The sequence below is a fragment of the Pyrgilauda ruficollis genome, unplaced genomic scaffold (genome assembly GCF_017590135.1).
Source record: "Pyrgilauda ruficollis isolate IOZ18807 unplaced genomic scaffold, ASM1759013v1 scaffold59, whole genome shotgun sequence".
Lineage (NCBI taxonomy): Eukaryota > Metazoa > Chordata > Aves > Passeriformes > Passeridae > Pyrgilauda > Pyrgilauda ruficollis.
Window position 1 is genome coordinate 5,872,500 of NW_024527599.1, and position 15,388 is coordinate 5,887,887.

At 61.9% G+C, this 15,388-nt stretch overlaps 2 protein-coding genes across 4 annotated transcripts; one reads left to right on the plus strand and one right to left on the minus strand.

Annotated features, from left to right (window-relative positions):
* Positions 1-487: 487 nt before the first annotated feature.
* Positions 488-6,323, plus strand: RASL10B (RAS like family 10 member B). 3 transcript variants are annotated; one of them, XM_041482717.1, is made up of 4 exons: positions 488-517; positions 2,514-2,846; positions 5,274-5,398; positions 6,053-6,323. In XM_041482717.1, the coding sequence occupies exons 2-4, from the start codon at positions 2,631-2,633 to the stop codon at positions 6,321-6,323; spliced, it is 612 nt and encodes a 203-aa protein (XP_041338651.1). In that variant the 5' UTR covers positions 488-517; positions 2,514-2,630. The 3 variants fall into 3 exon arrangements, with proteins under 3 accessions (XP_041338651.1, XP_041338650.1, XP_041338649.1); XM_041482716.1 differs by lacking the exon at positions 488-517 and adding an exon at positions 2,203-2,419; XM_041482715.1 differs by lacking the exon at positions 488-517 and having other exon boundaries at positions 2,203-2,846.
* A 3,064-nt stretch (positions 6,324-9,387) lies between these two features.
* On the minus strand, positions 9,388-14,456 carry GAS2L2 (growth arrest specific 2 like 2). The gene is made up of 7 exons (XM_041482907.1): positions 14,354-14,456; positions 13,903-14,264; positions 13,033-13,271; positions 12,489-12,596; positions 11,891-11,987; positions 11,297-11,546; positions 9,388-11,133 (listed from the first exon to the last, which is right to left on the minus strand). The coding sequence occupies exons 2-7, from the start codon at positions 14,258-14,260 to the stop codon at positions 9,918-9,920; spliced, it is 2,268 nt and encodes a 755-aa protein (XP_041338841.1). The 5' UTR covers positions 14,261-14,264; positions 14,354-14,456; the 3' UTR covers positions 9,388-9,917.
* Positions 14,457-15,388: the final 932 nt, after the last annotated feature.

The window sequence follows — 15,388 nt, forward strand, 5'->3', positions numbered from 1 at the left end:
GCACCCAGCACACTGCAGGGGGGACATGGGAGGGTCTTTTCCCATCGGCGCCTCCCCAGAGCCCCGGGAGAAGCCGGTGTCTCTGCTGGATTCCTGCGGCTCGCTCTGTGCATTCCCTGCCTCCTTTCCCGGGTGCTGCCTCCTTCCCTCCAGGGCACTGCCCGCATCCTTCCCGGGCATCCTCTGCATCCCTGCCTGGGCAGAGCCTCCTTCCCTCCCCGGGCGCTGCCTGCATCCCTTCCTTAGCTCTGCCTCCCTCCCTCCATCCCTCCCTCCATCCCTCCCCAGGCGCTGCCCGCCTCCCGCCTGGGCATCCCCGCCATCCCACCGGGCTCTGCCGCCTCCATCCGTGCCCGGACACCGCCGGCCCCCCCGCCGTGCCCCGGCCGGGCTCCCCGCTCCCCGCCGCCGCCCCCCGGTGTGGCCGCCGGGGCTCTGCAGCGGGGCCGCCCGCCGGGGCTCGCCGCATGGCTCCGCCGCCCGCCGGGGCGCCGCCGGCCCGGGCCGCCGCTGCCAGGTACGGGGGATCCGCCGGGAAGGGAAGGGAAGGGTAGGACGCGGGGGCAAAGTTACCGCTGGGCAGGGCCGGGGGTGGCTGGGATGAGGGGACGAGGGGGAAAGTTGAGCTCCGGTGCTCTCCGCTCCCTTCTCCCGCCGGCACGGCGGGTGCGGGTGTCGTCTCCCCTCGGCATCCCCCGGTCCCCTCCAGCCCCAGCGACCCCGCGGGCCGGGGGTGCTGCGCTGCCCAGCGGGGCCTGAGCATCCCCGGGAGGGTCTGGATGCGGGGAACGGGGGGTGCGGGATGTGGGGGGGAAGGATGTGGGGTGAGGGACTCTGCCCCCGCCCTACGGAGCTCAGGGGTTGCTCCTTCCAGTGCCCCAGGAGTGGCAGCGTGGCCAAGGTCGCAGCGGGGGCCGGAGCCACCTTTCCCGGAGCCCCCTGCGAGCCCCCGCCCGGCCCTGCAGCCCGCGGAGCCCGGCCTGGTGCTGAGCGCCCGAGGAGCCGCCAATGGTCCCTGCCCCACCGCCCCACCGTGGGGTGCCCCGAAGGCTCCCCCCGCTGTGCCTCAGTTTCCCACAGTGGCTGCTTGTAGGGCCGGGGACCATCAGGTCGGGCTGTGATGCTTTTGGGGTGCAGCGTCCCCGTGTGCCAGCACAGAGGGCGGTGAGGCTCTGGCGGAGGCAGAGCGGGGCTCAGCCCGTGCCCCAGTTCCAGCGAGCCCTGCGGCCACTGGGTTTCCAGTTGTGTCGCTCCATCACGCTCCGGCCCCGCAGAGGAGCTGGGGCCGCTGCTGTGAGGAGGAAGGGTTCGTGGGGACGGGGCTGTCCCTGCAGCAGAGTGGCCCCCGGGACCTGCAGTGACAGTGCTGTCTGCTGGCGGATAGAGGCCCTGGCAGGGTCGGGACTGGGGGCTCCTGCACCCCCCATTTCCCTGCATCTGGCACAGAAACATTCCCACTGCGGGGCTGGGGACAGCCAGCACCCCGGGGGACAGTGCCAGCAGCACGGGGGGACAGGGTCCCCGGTCCTGGCATGAGGGGGGGTGATGGTGGTGTGAGCCATGGCCCAGGGAAGGGATCCCGGGAAGCTTGGCTACTCCAGCACCCAGCAGTGGGAACCGCTGTGCCCAGGCTCCCCCCGGGGTAAATAATCTCCATCAAACAGGCACAACAGGGTGTTTGAACCTGACACTTTCAGCTGCCGTCCTGCACTTCGGGGGCGATTTTTAGGGAAAATGGGCCAGAGCATCAGAAATTGGTCAAAGCATCCACACTTTGGGATAAAGCACAAGCTGCTTCCTGGGGATGAGAGCCAGTGGAAGCGGGACCCATCCCCTCGCCCGTGCCGTGCCCATCCCAGCTCCTGGTCGGGAGCCCGGTGCCAGCGGGTGTTGGGACTCCTCAGGCTCAGCTCCCACATCCCTGTGTGTGGGTTATCCCCCCGTGTCCCCCCACACGTGGGCCCGGCCCCGGGGCCCTCCGGCCCCAGCACAGCGGTGGCTCTGGGCTCACCCTGTCAGCTGGCTCGCAAATGAGTCCCCATCAAGTTAATTGCCCAGGCGCTCAAAGCCTGAAACGAAACGTTCAAGCTGTCGCTCGCAGGCGCACGGCGATCTCCCCCAGCCCGCAAAAGGCAATTCCGGCTGTCCAAGGCGAGGGAAGATGGATTACCCGCCTTGGGAAGCACCGGGAAGGAGCAGCTGGGGACGGTGGCTGTGGGTTGAGTGCCCAGCACAGCCTGGGACCCTGAGCAAACCCTGAGCTGCAGACAGAGCCTTTCCTTGTTCTGCTACTGAAAGGGCTGAATGTGCCTGGGAGAACCTTCCTGGAACAAAGTTCACCCAAATCCTGCCTCTCCTTGGCCGCTGGGCTGGGAGGTTGAAGGGAGACCCTGAGGTCCTGCAGTGCCAAGACCCCCGGGTGCGTCGTCAGCTCCTGCTCGAAAAAACACCCCCTGAAGCACCACCAGTGCAACTCCGGGGTGTCTCTGACCACCTTCCCCTTGGCCTTGCAGTGACGGGGAGCCCCGGAGGGGAAATGCATCCTGAATGGGGCTGAGGCCCCCTGCTCGGGAATATGCAGCCTCGGCACCGCGGAGGCAGCACCAGGGCAGCGGCCGGCGCGCAGCGGGATGGTGGCAACCTTCAAGATCGCCGTGCTGGGAGCCCAGGGCGTGGGCAAGAGCGCCATAGTCCGGCAGTTCCTGTACAACGAGTTCAGCGAGGTCTGCGTGCCCACCACGGCCCGCCGCGTCTACCTGCCCGCCGTGGTCATGAACGGCCACGTCCACGACCTGCAGATCATGGACTTTCCCCCCATCACCGCCTTCCCTGTCAACACCCTGCAGGTAGGGGGGCACCCGAGGGTGCCTCCATCTCTGGGGGTCTGTGTTGACCCCCCCCTGTGGTGGGGTTTTGCTGTTAAACTCTGTGGGGTTCCACTTCTGCCTTTTTGGAGGATGCTTCTCCCTCCGTGGCAGGGTTTGGTTGGTGATTGAGGGGTTGTGTGCTCATGGATCCTGCTGAGCAGGTCCAGGATGAAGTGTGTTTTGAAGTTTGGTGACAGCAAACACAAGAGAGGTGGCATCCCACTCCAAGGAGCATGGCTCTGGCACTGCCCACAGCTGGGATCCAGCTGGGTCCTGCAGCACTGGGATCCAGGCCTGTGGCTGTCAGAGCCAACAGAACATTTGGGTGAAACCCAGGGGTTCCTGGAGAGCCACAGCCCCAAGGCACCCACTGCCCAAGCCAGGCAGAGCCTGTCCCCTCCTGGGAGTGGCCATCACCCTCTCCAGCACTGCCTGGGCTTGTTCCTGGAGCTCTGAGCCCACCAGCTCCTCCTCTGCCCCCTCAGGTGCGTCCAAAGCACCGACAAAAGGCAGTGTGGGGTTGGAAAGTGTTGCCACCAGTGCCAACAACTTCTGGGTGGAGTTAATGGGGAAAAGGGGATGTTAAGCTCATGCCATAGCCCCAGTCCAGGGGCACAAGTGGTGTCCTCACTGTGGGGAAAGGAGCTGTGCCACCAGTGGGGCCACCTCAATTAGTCACAGTGTCCCTGTCCCCAGCAGGGATGGGGTCACAGGGGCTGTGTAGTGCTCCAAGAGTCCCTGTGCCATCAGGCAGGAGGTGAAATGAGCACTCTAGGAGCGAGGAGAAGGTTTAAAAATTAATGGGTGAGTGCAGGGAAGGAAAGGTCAGCGTGAGAAGCAGCCCTAAATAGCAAAGGGTAATTTATTGACACGGCAGCCGATGCTCACACACTCCATTAACTCCCTGCCTTGCTGCTCTCCAGAGGAGGTGGCCAGTGGGAACAGATGGAGGTTTCCAGGGAAGAGAGGGTGATCAGAGGGATGGCTCTGAGGGAAAGGAGAGGCCCTTGGTGAGGGATACAGCTCTGTCTGCTGGGAAACATCGTGGGCTCAGCTCCGTGCCAGGAGAAGCATCCCTGCAGTGCTGTCCTGGAAGGGGAGCAGGAGCCAGTGGCTCTCTGACATGCTGCTCCTGCAGTGCAACACTTCTCCAGCTCAAGCATCCTGGAAAACCTGCACTGCTGAGGAAAACCACCCTGACATGGCAGAGCTGGAGCAAGCTGCCCCCAGCACGGTGAAATAGCTGCAGTTCCTTGTCTCCTTGATTTATCAGTATTCAGAGGAGCCCAGAGGCTGCTGCTCCACTCCTGCATCCCAGACCCGAGGGTCTCCCCAGCATCTCCCCTCGGTGGGCAGGGAGGGGCTGTGTCCCTCTGCTCCCTGCCAGCTCCTTCCCCTGCTGCCCTCTGTGACAGGGATCAACTACATCTCAAAACTCCCCTTTCCCCACCTCATTCTGATGATAAACTTGGGAAGGGCTGATTCATGGCTCTGAAGGGGTTTGCTGAGGGAGAATGATGCCTTTCCTCCCTGGAGAGCCTTTCTCCTTTCCAGAGGCACCCAGGAGGGATTTGCAGTGCTGCCTGCAGGGACTGCCATTCCCAGTCCCACTGCTGGCATGGGAAAGTGCCTGAAGTGAGGCAGACTTTCACTCATAGCATGGAAAAAAGAAAGAAAAAAAAAAAAAAAAAAAAAAAAAAAAAAAAAAAAATCCAGTTGTTCCCTGAAACCCAACGGTTTCCTAAGAGTATTAATTTCTTCCAGCTCCAGCTCCAGATTTTGGCTGTAGAGAGGCCTCTCCTGACTGCCTCTGCCCTGGATCCACATCTTGCTCTCACAGACTCAGTTCCTGAGCAGCCTCTGCTCCTCTTCTGTCCCCATGTCCCCTCCAGACAGACTGGCTGTCACCTTCCCCCTCTGACCCACAGAGCTGCTGGTGCATCACCCTCAGAGCTCAGATGGGGCTCAGCATCCTCCTCACCTTCCCTGCCCCAAAAACCAGGGTGCATCCTAATTAACACAGCTAATTAGCAGCTCTGGAGGATGAAGCTCTTACACCCAGAGCAGGGGGCTGCATTCAGCCCCACACCCAGCTCAGCTCTGTGCTGTAATTAGGCTGCAATCCTCCCTCAGGAGTGGAATTGGGGCTGACAGATCCTGTTACCTGTCCCCTGGATTGTCAGGGGGGATGAGGGGTCTCTGGAGGTGGGGGGTGGCTGCAGAGCTGTGGGGGCACACACAGAGGGGTCAGGGCAGAGCAGAGGTGGGTGCTGCCTGTTGGGGCTGGGGGATTGCACAGCCCCCTGCTGCCACAGCAGCCTCCTTGGGGTGCCCACCCCAGAACAGGGCAGGGCACCCCCAGGCACAGCAGCTGAGCCAGGATTGATCCCTCTGTGCTCCTTGCAGGAGTGGGCAGACGTGTGCTGCCGGGGGCTCCGGAGTGTCCATGCCTACATCCTGGTCTATGACATCTGCTGCTTTGACAGCTTCGAGTACATCAAAACCATCCGCCAGCAGATCCTGGAAACAAGGTAGGGAGGGATGGCTTTGGGATGGTGCATCCCCACGGTGGCAAGGGAGTTCAGCACCGAGGGGCTACATCTTGGCATCAGAGATGAGATATCAGACTGGTACAGAGCCCCTTTGCAGGGATGGGAGCCCAAAAACCAAGAGAGCAGCAGGACCCCAGGCAGGCTGCTCTGAGCCAAGGGTGGGCTGGAGGGTTCTCTGCTGCCAGCCCCAAAAATGAGCTGTGAAATGCCCAGCAAAGGCTCTGAGCAAAGGGTCACAATTCCTGCCTCACTCCTGACAGAATTCCCAGGAAAACAGGATTGGCTGCCCTCTGTAAGATTCCACACCAGCAGCACATCCAGCACCCTTCACTTCACATCCACACCTCTCACTCTTACTCCGAGAGAGAAAAACAGGGTCAAGGTTGGCAGAGCTTTGAGGAGCCTGACTGGGAACTGGCTTTAATTCTGGCTGTTGATTGTGCATTGAGGTGGCAGGCGGGTGTTCCCTGTGGGTGAGCAGCTGCAGGTGGCATGAGGGGTGGCCGGACACAGAGAGGGACAAGGGGCAAGGCAAGCCGCAGCCAGGAGCCCGTTTGGGACGGGTTGAGCTCTGTGGGCTGTCCCTCTGTGCTCCGTCCCCTGCCGTCCTGCCTCACCGCCCGCCCTCCCCAGGGTCATCGGCACCTCGGAGACGCCCATCATCATCGTGGGCAACAAGCGCGACCTGCAGCGGGGCCGGGTGATCCCGCGCTGGAACGTCTCCAACCTGGTGAAAAAGACGTGGAAGTGCGGCTACATCGAGTGCTCGGCCAAGTACAACTGGCACATCCTGCTGCTCTTCAGCGAGCTCCTCAAGAGCGTGGGCTGTGCCCGCTGCAAGCACGTCCACACCACCATCCGCTTCCAGGGCGCGCTGCGCAGGAACCGCTGCACCATCATGTGAGCCCCTGCCCGGGCTGCCCAAACCCGGGGATGGTTCTGCTGCACCATCATGTGAGCCCCTGCCCGGGCTGCCCAAACCCGGGGATGGTTCTGCTGCACCATCATGTGAGCCCCTGCCCGGGCTGCCCAAACCCGGGGATGGTTCTGCTGCACCATCATGTGAGCCCCTGCCCGGGCTGCCCAAACCCGGGGATGGTTCTGCTGCACCATCATGTGAGCCCCTGCCCGGGGCTGCTGCTCCTGGGCTGCCCAAACCCGGGGGTGGTTCTGCTCCCCGGGCAGTGGGAGCTGTGCTGGAGGCACCTCCGGGGTTGCTGAGGTGACATTTGGGGACGGGGCACCTTGGGCAGGGTGGTGCAGGGGGTGGCCAGGCTGCCTGGGGATAGTGAGGGGTGAGGGATGTCCCTGAGCTCTCTCCAAGCCTCCAGAGCTTGAGGCCAAAGCCACCCCAGGGGGTTGTACACGGCACTGGAGGGTGGAGGAGGTGCCACCTCTGAGGTACCCTCAGAGTGTGCCCGGATTTTGGCTGCCAGTTCATTCTTGCCAGTCCCTGCCCTGGCAGCACAGGGGCAATGCCTGCCTGCCATCGCCTGCTCCTGGAAGGGAATTATCCAGCACCTGTGTCCCGCTGTTCTGGGGGTGTTCTCTCTCTAGGGCATAGGGAAACAGGAGCTCTGCTTTTCCCCTTGTGGAGCTGGGATTTCTCCCTGTGGAGAAATCCGGGTTACACGGGCTGTCTCTTGGCTCTGTCGGGTCAGATTTCCAGGTGGAATTTCTGGATGAAAGCAAGAAAGGGGGAAAAAAGTAAGTCGCAATCCTGCTCCTGATATCCCCAGGAGCTGGGTTCTGCCTTCGCAGGGCTCTGAGCTCCCCTCTGCCCCAGCTCAGCCCCAGCACAGGAAGGCTTCTCCTCCCCCCAGCCCGTGAACACCAAATAATCTGGGAACACTCCTTGCCGGGCAGGTCACCCGTCTGCTACCTCTCGTCCTGGGCTCAGCAGGTGACCGACTTTGCACGGCTTCACCCCAGCCCCCGGGGTGTCCCCTGTGTCCCCTGTGTCCCCTGTGCCGCCGGCAGTGCCACCAGGTCCGACCCCGCCGGGTTTCCCCACAGGGATTTGCCTCGGCAGCAACAGGGAGCTGGAGCAGCACTTCCAGCTGCATTCTTGAGGTTTTGTTTTGTTTGTTTGTTTGTTTGTTTGTTTGTTTTTTCTCTCTGCATATCCCTAATAGGAAAGTGAGCCCTCCATTTTTTTTTTTTAATCATTATTTTTTAATCTTCTGGTTTGTGTTTGCAGCAGAGCTGCATCCTGCCCTGCAGGGTGGGTTGGCAAAGGGCAGCCCCTGTTAGGAAACGATGATGGGGTGGTGAAGGGAGAGCAAGAGGCTGAGAGGAGCGTGGTTTCTCCATGGCTGGTCCCTGTGAGACACAGGGAAACACCATCCTCATCTCCTGAGGCAGGATCTGTGTCTGATCCATCCTCCAGCAAAACCATCTCCGTGATTCCTGCTGTCACAAGGAGCTGGAGGGGCTCAGCACTGCTCTGGGCAGCAAAACAGGACACCCAGCCCTCCCTGCCACCACAGCCAGGTGTCCATGGCCCAGCAGCTCCCCTGTGCTCTTGGAATTGCTTCCCACTAAAGGCAGCTCCAGCTGAGCTCCAGTGCCTCTGACCACCCCATCCCTGGGCCAGGGCTGGGGGTACATCCTGCTCCCCCCTCCCTGCTTGGGGAATCAAACTCCTTGCTCCAAAATTATTTAAAAAAAGAAAAAAAATAAAAAAAAAAAAGGGAAAAAATTAGGAAAGGCAATGGGGGGACACGGGTCCATCTCAGCCAGGAAGGGCCGTGGCACTTGTCACCATACCCTGCCTTCATGGCAAACCTGGCTCCCCTGTCCAAGCTCATCCTGTCAGGATTTATTAACACATGTAAGTCCACTTATTGATCTCTGGCTAGAGCTTTATCCCTCCAAATTGTCTGAGAAGGAAATTCCTTGGTAAATGCTAATAAAAAAGCATTTATAAAGTGCTCCGACGTACACATATCAACGACTAAGCCAATACATTGTTTGTTATAACCCTGTAGCCTGCAGTTTATAGCACAATTAGTTACAGGTTTTTATAGCATCTATTTAGTATTTTGAAGGAAAAAAAAAGAAAAAAAATGGTTATAAATATAATTGTTATATTCTATTGTACTTTATAGACAGAGGAAGTTATATTAGTAATAATAACAACTCTCACTGCTTCGACAGCATTTCCCAGCTCCCAGGAGAACCAGGGCTACAAAGAGCTACTTTCCCAAGAGCCCAGGAAGGGGTAGGTGGTGGTGGTGGCACCCTGGGTGCAGGCAGGGGACCCCAGGCAGGAAGATCCGAGGTGTCCAGGCGCAGGGATCGGAGCACACGGCAGCAGCCACGAGCGCCCCGCGGCCCTACTCACACCTTACCACAGATTTACCACTCACCCAGCACCACCCTGGTCCTGCTGAGAGCAGCCTGGGCCTGCCACAGCCTGGGATGCCCCCACTGCTGTGCCCAGGGCAGTGCCAGGGCTCTGCCCCCGTGCTCGTGGAGGTGATGCCTGGGTTTGGATCGGCCCCACCAAGGATGCTTCCCTCTCCCCCTCCTCCTCCTCCTGCCCCACTGAGCATCCCAGTTGCCTGGACTTGGCTTCCCTTTCCCCCCTGGACTCCTTGTTGGAGATTCCCGAGGTGTCTACACAGCCTGTGATGCCCTGCACCTCCTTCTTTGAAATTGAATTAAAAATCAGGTCTGTCCCCCTTGTTCTGTACCAGCCTCAGGAGTGTTTTTGCTGGCAGGTTTTGCATTCCCCGAGTCCCAGGGCTCACATTTGCAGCTCCTCTGCAGGGAAGTGGGGCTGAATTCATCCTCTCACGGAAAAGGAGACTCTCCTGGGCATTGTGGTGTTCTCAGAGGGACGTTTGCTGTGCCCACATCAGGATTTTCCTCTCTCCCTCCCCACCCACGCAGAAAAGACGTGGAAATAGAGGAGTTTTGGCACAACTCTATTGCACAAAGAGCATTGCTGGGGGCTCGGGTGCAGCACTGTGACCCTTGGTGACATCCAGCACCCCAGAGGGGACCACGGCCACCACAGGGGTCAGTCAGCAAGGGTCCCCTCGTGTGACCCTCCAGCTGAGTGAGCCAAGCACTCACAGAGGCTCTTGGCACTGTCAGACCGAGCTCGCTGGTCCCGTGGTGCAGATGGGGAACACTGAGGTGCGAGATGGTTTTTATGGATGTCAGGGACGGGGTGTCCCCTCTTCAGGGGGGCTAAACCCTTCCTCCTGCAGAAAACATCCCGCTCTCTCAATCTGGGGCTGGATTTTTCCACCCAAACCAGTGCAAAAGCGCCTGCTTAGCAGGATTACAGTACAGAAAAAATCCATTGGGAAGGGGGAGGTGCAGCTGAACCCCCCGGGCTGTCTGGGAGCAATCCCACCGCGCTGCCCGGGGACACCTGGGACATTGCAGCCCCACCTTGAGCTCCAGCCCCGCTCCCCCCTGTGGAGGGAGGGGTCCGTCCGTCTGTCCGTCCATCCGTCCATTCCCACGGGCTCTCGGGCTGGGCTCAGACCCACGACTCCTCATCATCCTCGGTCAGCCAGGTGCCGCTGTCAGCCAGGGGCGGCTTGGCCGTGGGGCGTGTGCTGCCGGCCTGGGGGGCTCGGGGGGGCGCCGGGGGTCGGTGCTGGCCCCGGGGGGCAGGGGGGCGATGCCCCAGCGGGGTGGGGATGCGGGAGGGCCGCTTGCCCGGCCTGTGGTCCCGCCGGGGACGCACCTTGGGCCGCAGCTTGAGCTTGTAGATGGAGGGCACACGCTCGGGCTTCTTCAGGCACCGCCGGGGCTTGGCGGCGTTGTTGGCCCGGGGTGCCCGCGGGGTCTGGCCCCCCACCCCCGGCCGCTCTGCCTCCCCCGGGGCTGCGAGCTGCGGGGCCGCTCCTGCGGGGCTTTTGGGGACCTGGCTCCACATCCCCGCAGGGCGCAGCGGCTGCGGCCCGCGGGAGAGCTCCTCCAGCACCCTGTCATAGCCGGGGGGCTGCGTGTTCCCGCAGCACCCCCGGAGCCCCCCGGCCCCACCGTCAGGGCCACAGGCTCCCCCGGCCCGAGGTCCCTCAGCGCCCACAGCCCTTGTATTCGGGGCTGGGTGGCACTGCCGTGTCCCCTGGGGACCGTCCCCCGCGGCACAGACCTTGCACCCCCCTGCAGAGCGGCCCGGAGGGGTGGGGGGCCGGGGAGCGGCCGGGCTGGCTTTGGTGGGGGGTTTAACGCCGCTGTCCGTTTTCGGGGGTTGGCTGCAGGAATTTCGGGGTGAGGGCTGTCGGCCCCGGCCAAGGGCTCCCTGCCGCCCTTCCCGTGGGCTCTTCAGGCTCTGGGAGTCTCCCGGAGCATCCCGGTGCGAGGAGGGGGGGCAGACCTTTAGGGGACTGGGGGCACGGACCTTTAAGGGGCTGGGGGCTCGGGGTGTCGCGGTGGTGGGTGTCCCCGTTTCCTGTGGCCTGGCAGCCAGCCCAGATGATTTTCCTCCTTGCTGGGCGCTTCTGGGAGGTGCCGGTGCCGTCCGTGGGCCGGGCGCTGCGGACCTGCCCCGTGCCGGTGCCGCAGGGATGGGTTTCCCCGGGCCGGTGCCTTGCGGTGCCCGGGGCACCCCCGCGCCGTTCGGGAGGCTCAGCCGGGAAGGAGTGGCTGCCCGGCCCCTCGCCCCGTGCCCAGGGGAGCTGGACCGAGCAGGTGAGCGGGATGGTGGCGGCTGCCTCCCCAAAGGGACAGCGGGTGGCTCCCGCATCCTGCAGGGAGAGACAGGAGAGGGGCCAGGGAGCTGCTGCATCCCCCCCGTCCCGCCTGGTGCTGGGCACATCCAGAAGGGAGGGGGGAAAAATTCCAAGGATGCTCCAAAACCTGCTCTGAAGCCAGGCATTTTGGGGCACGAAGCACCTCTGCAGCACTCACCTGCCCGAAGGGACCCTCCGGGGCTCCGGGTGAGGGCTGGCAGCCGGCTGGCGACCCGAGCCCTCTGGCGAGGGGGTGGCAGGGCACCGGGAGGCAGGGGGGACACGGGCCCCCCAGGTGACGGGGGGCAGGGGGCTCTGGGAGCGGCTGACCAGCAGCGCGGGCTGGGGGCTGCGGGCGGCCGGGCACAGCCGCACCTCGTGCTGCACTTGCTGCTGCGGGCTCCGGGCTTTCCAGGCTTGTTTGTGAGCTGTAGGGACAACGACGGGGGCTCGGCACTCCTGTTCCCTTCACCCACCCCCGTGAAGCCCACCCAGCCGTGGCTCAGCATCCAGCCCCCGGCGGGTGCCAGCAGAAATCTGCGCTCCCTGCAAAGCGGCTTTTGGGGTCCGGCTCCGTCCAAAAGTCTTCCATGACCTCTAGTGGCCACCAAAGCCAAAGAAAGTCCCCAAAACCCGACATTCCCCGGCAAAACAACTAGGCATGGCCGTACCAAAGCCTCCCGCTAATGAAAACATCCCCGAGAAGCATCGAGACCAGCCACAGACCCCCCCGCCCTCAGCCAGCCGCGGGGTTTGGGGAGCGGGGACTCACAGAGCGAGGTGCAGCGACACGGGTCGTGCTTGTCCAGGTAGTGCTCCAGCGTGTCCCAGCCGCCCCCGACCCGCACCATGACGTGCTCCCGCAGGACCTGCCCGGGAATGTCCATGCCAGGGGACAGCAGCAGCCTGGGGGTGGCACGCTCGGCCGGGCCTCCAGAGCTGTGGCTTGCCCTAAGTGCCACCGGGTGTCCCAAAGGACGGCCGCGTCCCTGGCCCAGCTGCTGCGGCCATCCCGACAGATTTATTTTGTCACCACAAAGAGGGTGAGGGACCCTTATGGAAAGTCCCTTTGTCGTGTGCTGAGTTCTTTGGCCTGGCTTGGGGATGGATTCAGAGCATCCCAGTGCTCCCATTGCTGGGTGAGAGCAGGCTGTGGCTCTGTGGGATGTCAGGTTTTGTCCCACACACATGGATGGTTAAATCCATACCAACATCTGTCACAGGGCTGAGCTCCCCTGCTGCCCTGCTTTGGGAATAATGACCAGAACTCCCACATGGGCCCCTTTTGGGGGATTGTGGAAAAGGGGTCATGGCAGCAGAGCAGAATTCCTGATGCTTTTCCCCTAAAAGCAGGGGTGAAGCAGACTCACCCGGACAAAGATGAGGGTGTCAGAGTCCCCCACTTGGTATTTCCCTTCGGAGATCTTGATCATGGGGAACTGCACAGGGCAGGTACAGCGGCTCACCAGGTGCTGCACCTGCGGGTGGCAGGGATGGATCCTCACCAGGGCTGCTGGGAAAGGTCCTGGGGTGGCCATGCCCACCCTCATCCATCTCCATGCCACCACCATCCATCTCCATGCCATCCCCATCCAATCCACCTCCATCTCCATCCCCATCCATCTCCATGCCCATGCCCATGCCCATCCCCATTCATCTCCATCTAATCCATCTCCATCCCCATCCATCTCCATGCCCATGCAATCCATCTCTATGCCCATCTCCATCCCCATCCCTCTCCATGTCCATCCACCTCCATGCCCATCCCCACCCCCATCCCCATTCATCTCCATGCCCACTCCTATCCATCCACATCCCCATCCATCTCCATCTAATCCATCTCCATCCCCATCCATCTCCATGCCCATCCAATCCATCTCCAAGCCCTCTCCATGCCCCCATGTCCCCTGATACCATCTGGTCGAGGTTGTTGAGGTCCCGTGCTCTCCTGGGGGCCCGGGGCAGGGTGGGCTCAGTGGGAGGCAGGTCCAGCCCCTGCCGAAGCTCCTCCTCGATCTCCTCCTCCATCTGCACCAGGGTCGGGGCGCGCATTCCGAAGCGGGAAGCGTGGCGTGCCAGCTCCAGCAGGCACAGCACGAAGTTCTTCTCGTTCTTCCTCAGCACCAGGTCCTCTGTCTCGAACATCAGGACATCTGGGCAGGGCAGGGCAGGGCTGAGCCAGGGCTGGCACGTGGGGATGGGGACAAAGGGGATGGGGGGCACAGATGGAGGAGGCAAGACCCACCCAAAAGGGTGCTCTTCACTGGAGCCATCCCACCAGGAGTATGGCTGGGTTCAACAGGAGTTGGGGTAAGTGATAAAGGGGGAAGAGCCTTTCCTTTTGGGCATCTACAGCTGTTTCATGGCATCCCAAAGCCACAAAACTCAGTGTCTGAGTGCCCTGAGGATGTCTTGCTCTGTGCCACTCCCCTTCCTGGGCATCCATGGTGGTAGGACAGGGTGGCGGATGCTTTGCTCAGAGCCAGGACTTCTCCTGCTGTCCTTAGGGCTGGGATCATGGCTGTGCTGGCAGGGACACACTGTGCCATCCACCCTTTACATTGCCACTCCTCCTGTGCATATTTGCACCCAAATGCAATGGTGCCAGCACTCTGCAAAGCTGCTGCCAAGCCTGGAGGACCTTGTACAAGGGATGCCAGCTCAGGGATGCTGGCACACAGTGCTGTCCCATGTGCTGGCTTTGGGGGACACATGGCAAAACACGGAGTGGCTGGAGGGGACTTGAGCACAGAGACATGGGACAGCTGGAGCCTGGCATCCTACCTTTGATATCCATCTCCTTCCTGCACCAGTGGATGAAGTTGGAGACGTTGTCCCTGGCCTGGAAGGTGCCTGGCTGTGCTGTGAGGTTGCAGGGGACACCGGCCGTGGGCAGGTGGAGGCGCTGGGCCACCTCGGGGCAGGCACGGGCGAACTCCCCGGCCACCTGGGTGACGTGGTTGGCGTGGGAGCACAGCACAGCCCCCGTCTCCAGCACCTCCAGGAAGGTGCCCACCTCGATGTCAAGGTCGTAGAGCTCCTTCAGCCACTCTGCCAGGTCCTCCTTCATGGCATACAGGTACTGCCCGCTGGACTGGTAGGGATGGATGCTCCGTGCCCGCTGTCCCCCACATTCTGCCATAAGACTGGGAGGAGGTCGAGGGAAAGGGATGATGGGGACACAGGGAGCTGCCCCAGCCCTGTCCCCAGCACACCTCCCGGCAGCCACACTCACCTGGTGCCACACGGGGTGGTGGCAGTGTCCCGGGGGTGCCCAGAGCCCTGCTGGGGTCCCAGGGCTGCAGTGCTGCTGCAGAGAGGAAACCACCCTCCTGGGCAGTGGGTGTTTTGTTTCCTTCCCAAGTGCTGATCACTTCTCCTTGGTGACAAGGGACTGGCTGCAAACACTCCCTGTTAACCCTTCAGCACCTGCTCCTCTCCCACAGCCCTGCTCCTCCCCAGCCATGCCAGGGGTGGATTTTCCCCCCAAGGGCCCTGGCTCCGGGGCAGGAAGGAGTCAGAGAGCAGCTCCTCAGCACCCGGGTGGCTCCCAACCACACGAGGGGGATTTTCCCCCTTCCCCAAACCCCTACACCCACCTCCACCACAGGTGAGGTGCCCTGGGGGTCACAAGATGCATCCTCAGGGCAGCCTCAAGGTGAGGAGGGTTTATTTTCACACCCACCTTTGGGCTTGCTCTGCTCTCTGCTCCTTTCCAAACTCCTTCCCTCACTACCCGCAGCAGTGAGGTCTTTGGGAAAAGCCAAGCTCCTGCAGGGATGGAGTGACTCCAGGAGTTGGGGCTTTAAGGAAAGAGCTGCACATGAGTGGGCACCTCTGGGAATGTGGGATACTCCCTCCCTAAGCCAGGCCTTGCAGAGCTGCCCCAGCACTCAGGTACTTCTGCAAATAACAAACCTGCCAGGGAAGTGTTCACGCCTCGGGACCAAACCAGAGCCTCTCCTGGGCTTTGAGGGGCTCCCTGCTGTGGTGGGGGACCCATCCTGTCCCTGCAGCCAGCTGCTGATGTCACTGCAGCTCAGTGTCCAGCCGGGGTCATTTTGGGGGAGGGAATGCAAGAATCCCAGCTATTCTGTTTGGGAATGTGTGGCAGGCCGGAGGAGTCTGAGTCTGATGTGCCCAGCCAGGGAGCCCAGCAGGAGAAAAGAACCCTTGAGAAGCTGGATTTCCATCCAGGGCACCCAGGGGGGTGGATTGAAAGGCTCAGGGTGTGAGTTCACCTCCCCCAGGCCCCCCGGACTGATGGGGT

What these genes read in the sequence shown, in the direction of transcription:
- RASL10B (XM_041482717.1), top strand. Translation starts at nt 2,631, where the DNA reads ATGGTGGCAACCTTCAAGATCGCCGTGCTGGGAGCCCAGGGCGTGGGC. An exon ending in TCCCTGTCAACACCCTGCAG is followed by an intron (nt 2,847 to 5,273) that starts GTAGGGGGGCAC and finishes TGCTCCTTGCAG; the next exon opens with GAGTGGGCAGACGTGTGCTG. An exon ending in CAGCAGATCCTGGAAACAAG is followed by an intron (nt 5,399 to 6,052) that starts GTAGGGAGGGAT and finishes CGCCCTCCCCAG; the next exon opens with GGTCATCGGCACCTCGGAGA.
- GAS2L2 (XM_041482907.1), bottom strand. Translation starts at nt 14,260, where the DNA reads ATGGCAGAATGTGGGGGACAGCGGGCACGGAGCATCCATCCCTACCAG. An exon ending in ACACCCTCATCTTTGTCCGG is followed by an intron (nt 11,988 to 12,488) that starts GTGAGTCTGCTT and finishes ATTCCCGGGCAG; the next exon opens with GTCCTGCGGGAGCACGTCAT. An exon ending in CGGAGGGTCCCTTCGGGCAG is followed by an intron (nt 11,134 to 11,296) that starts GTGAGTGCTGCA and finishes CTCTCCCTGCAG; the next exon opens with GATGCGGGAGCCACCCGCTG.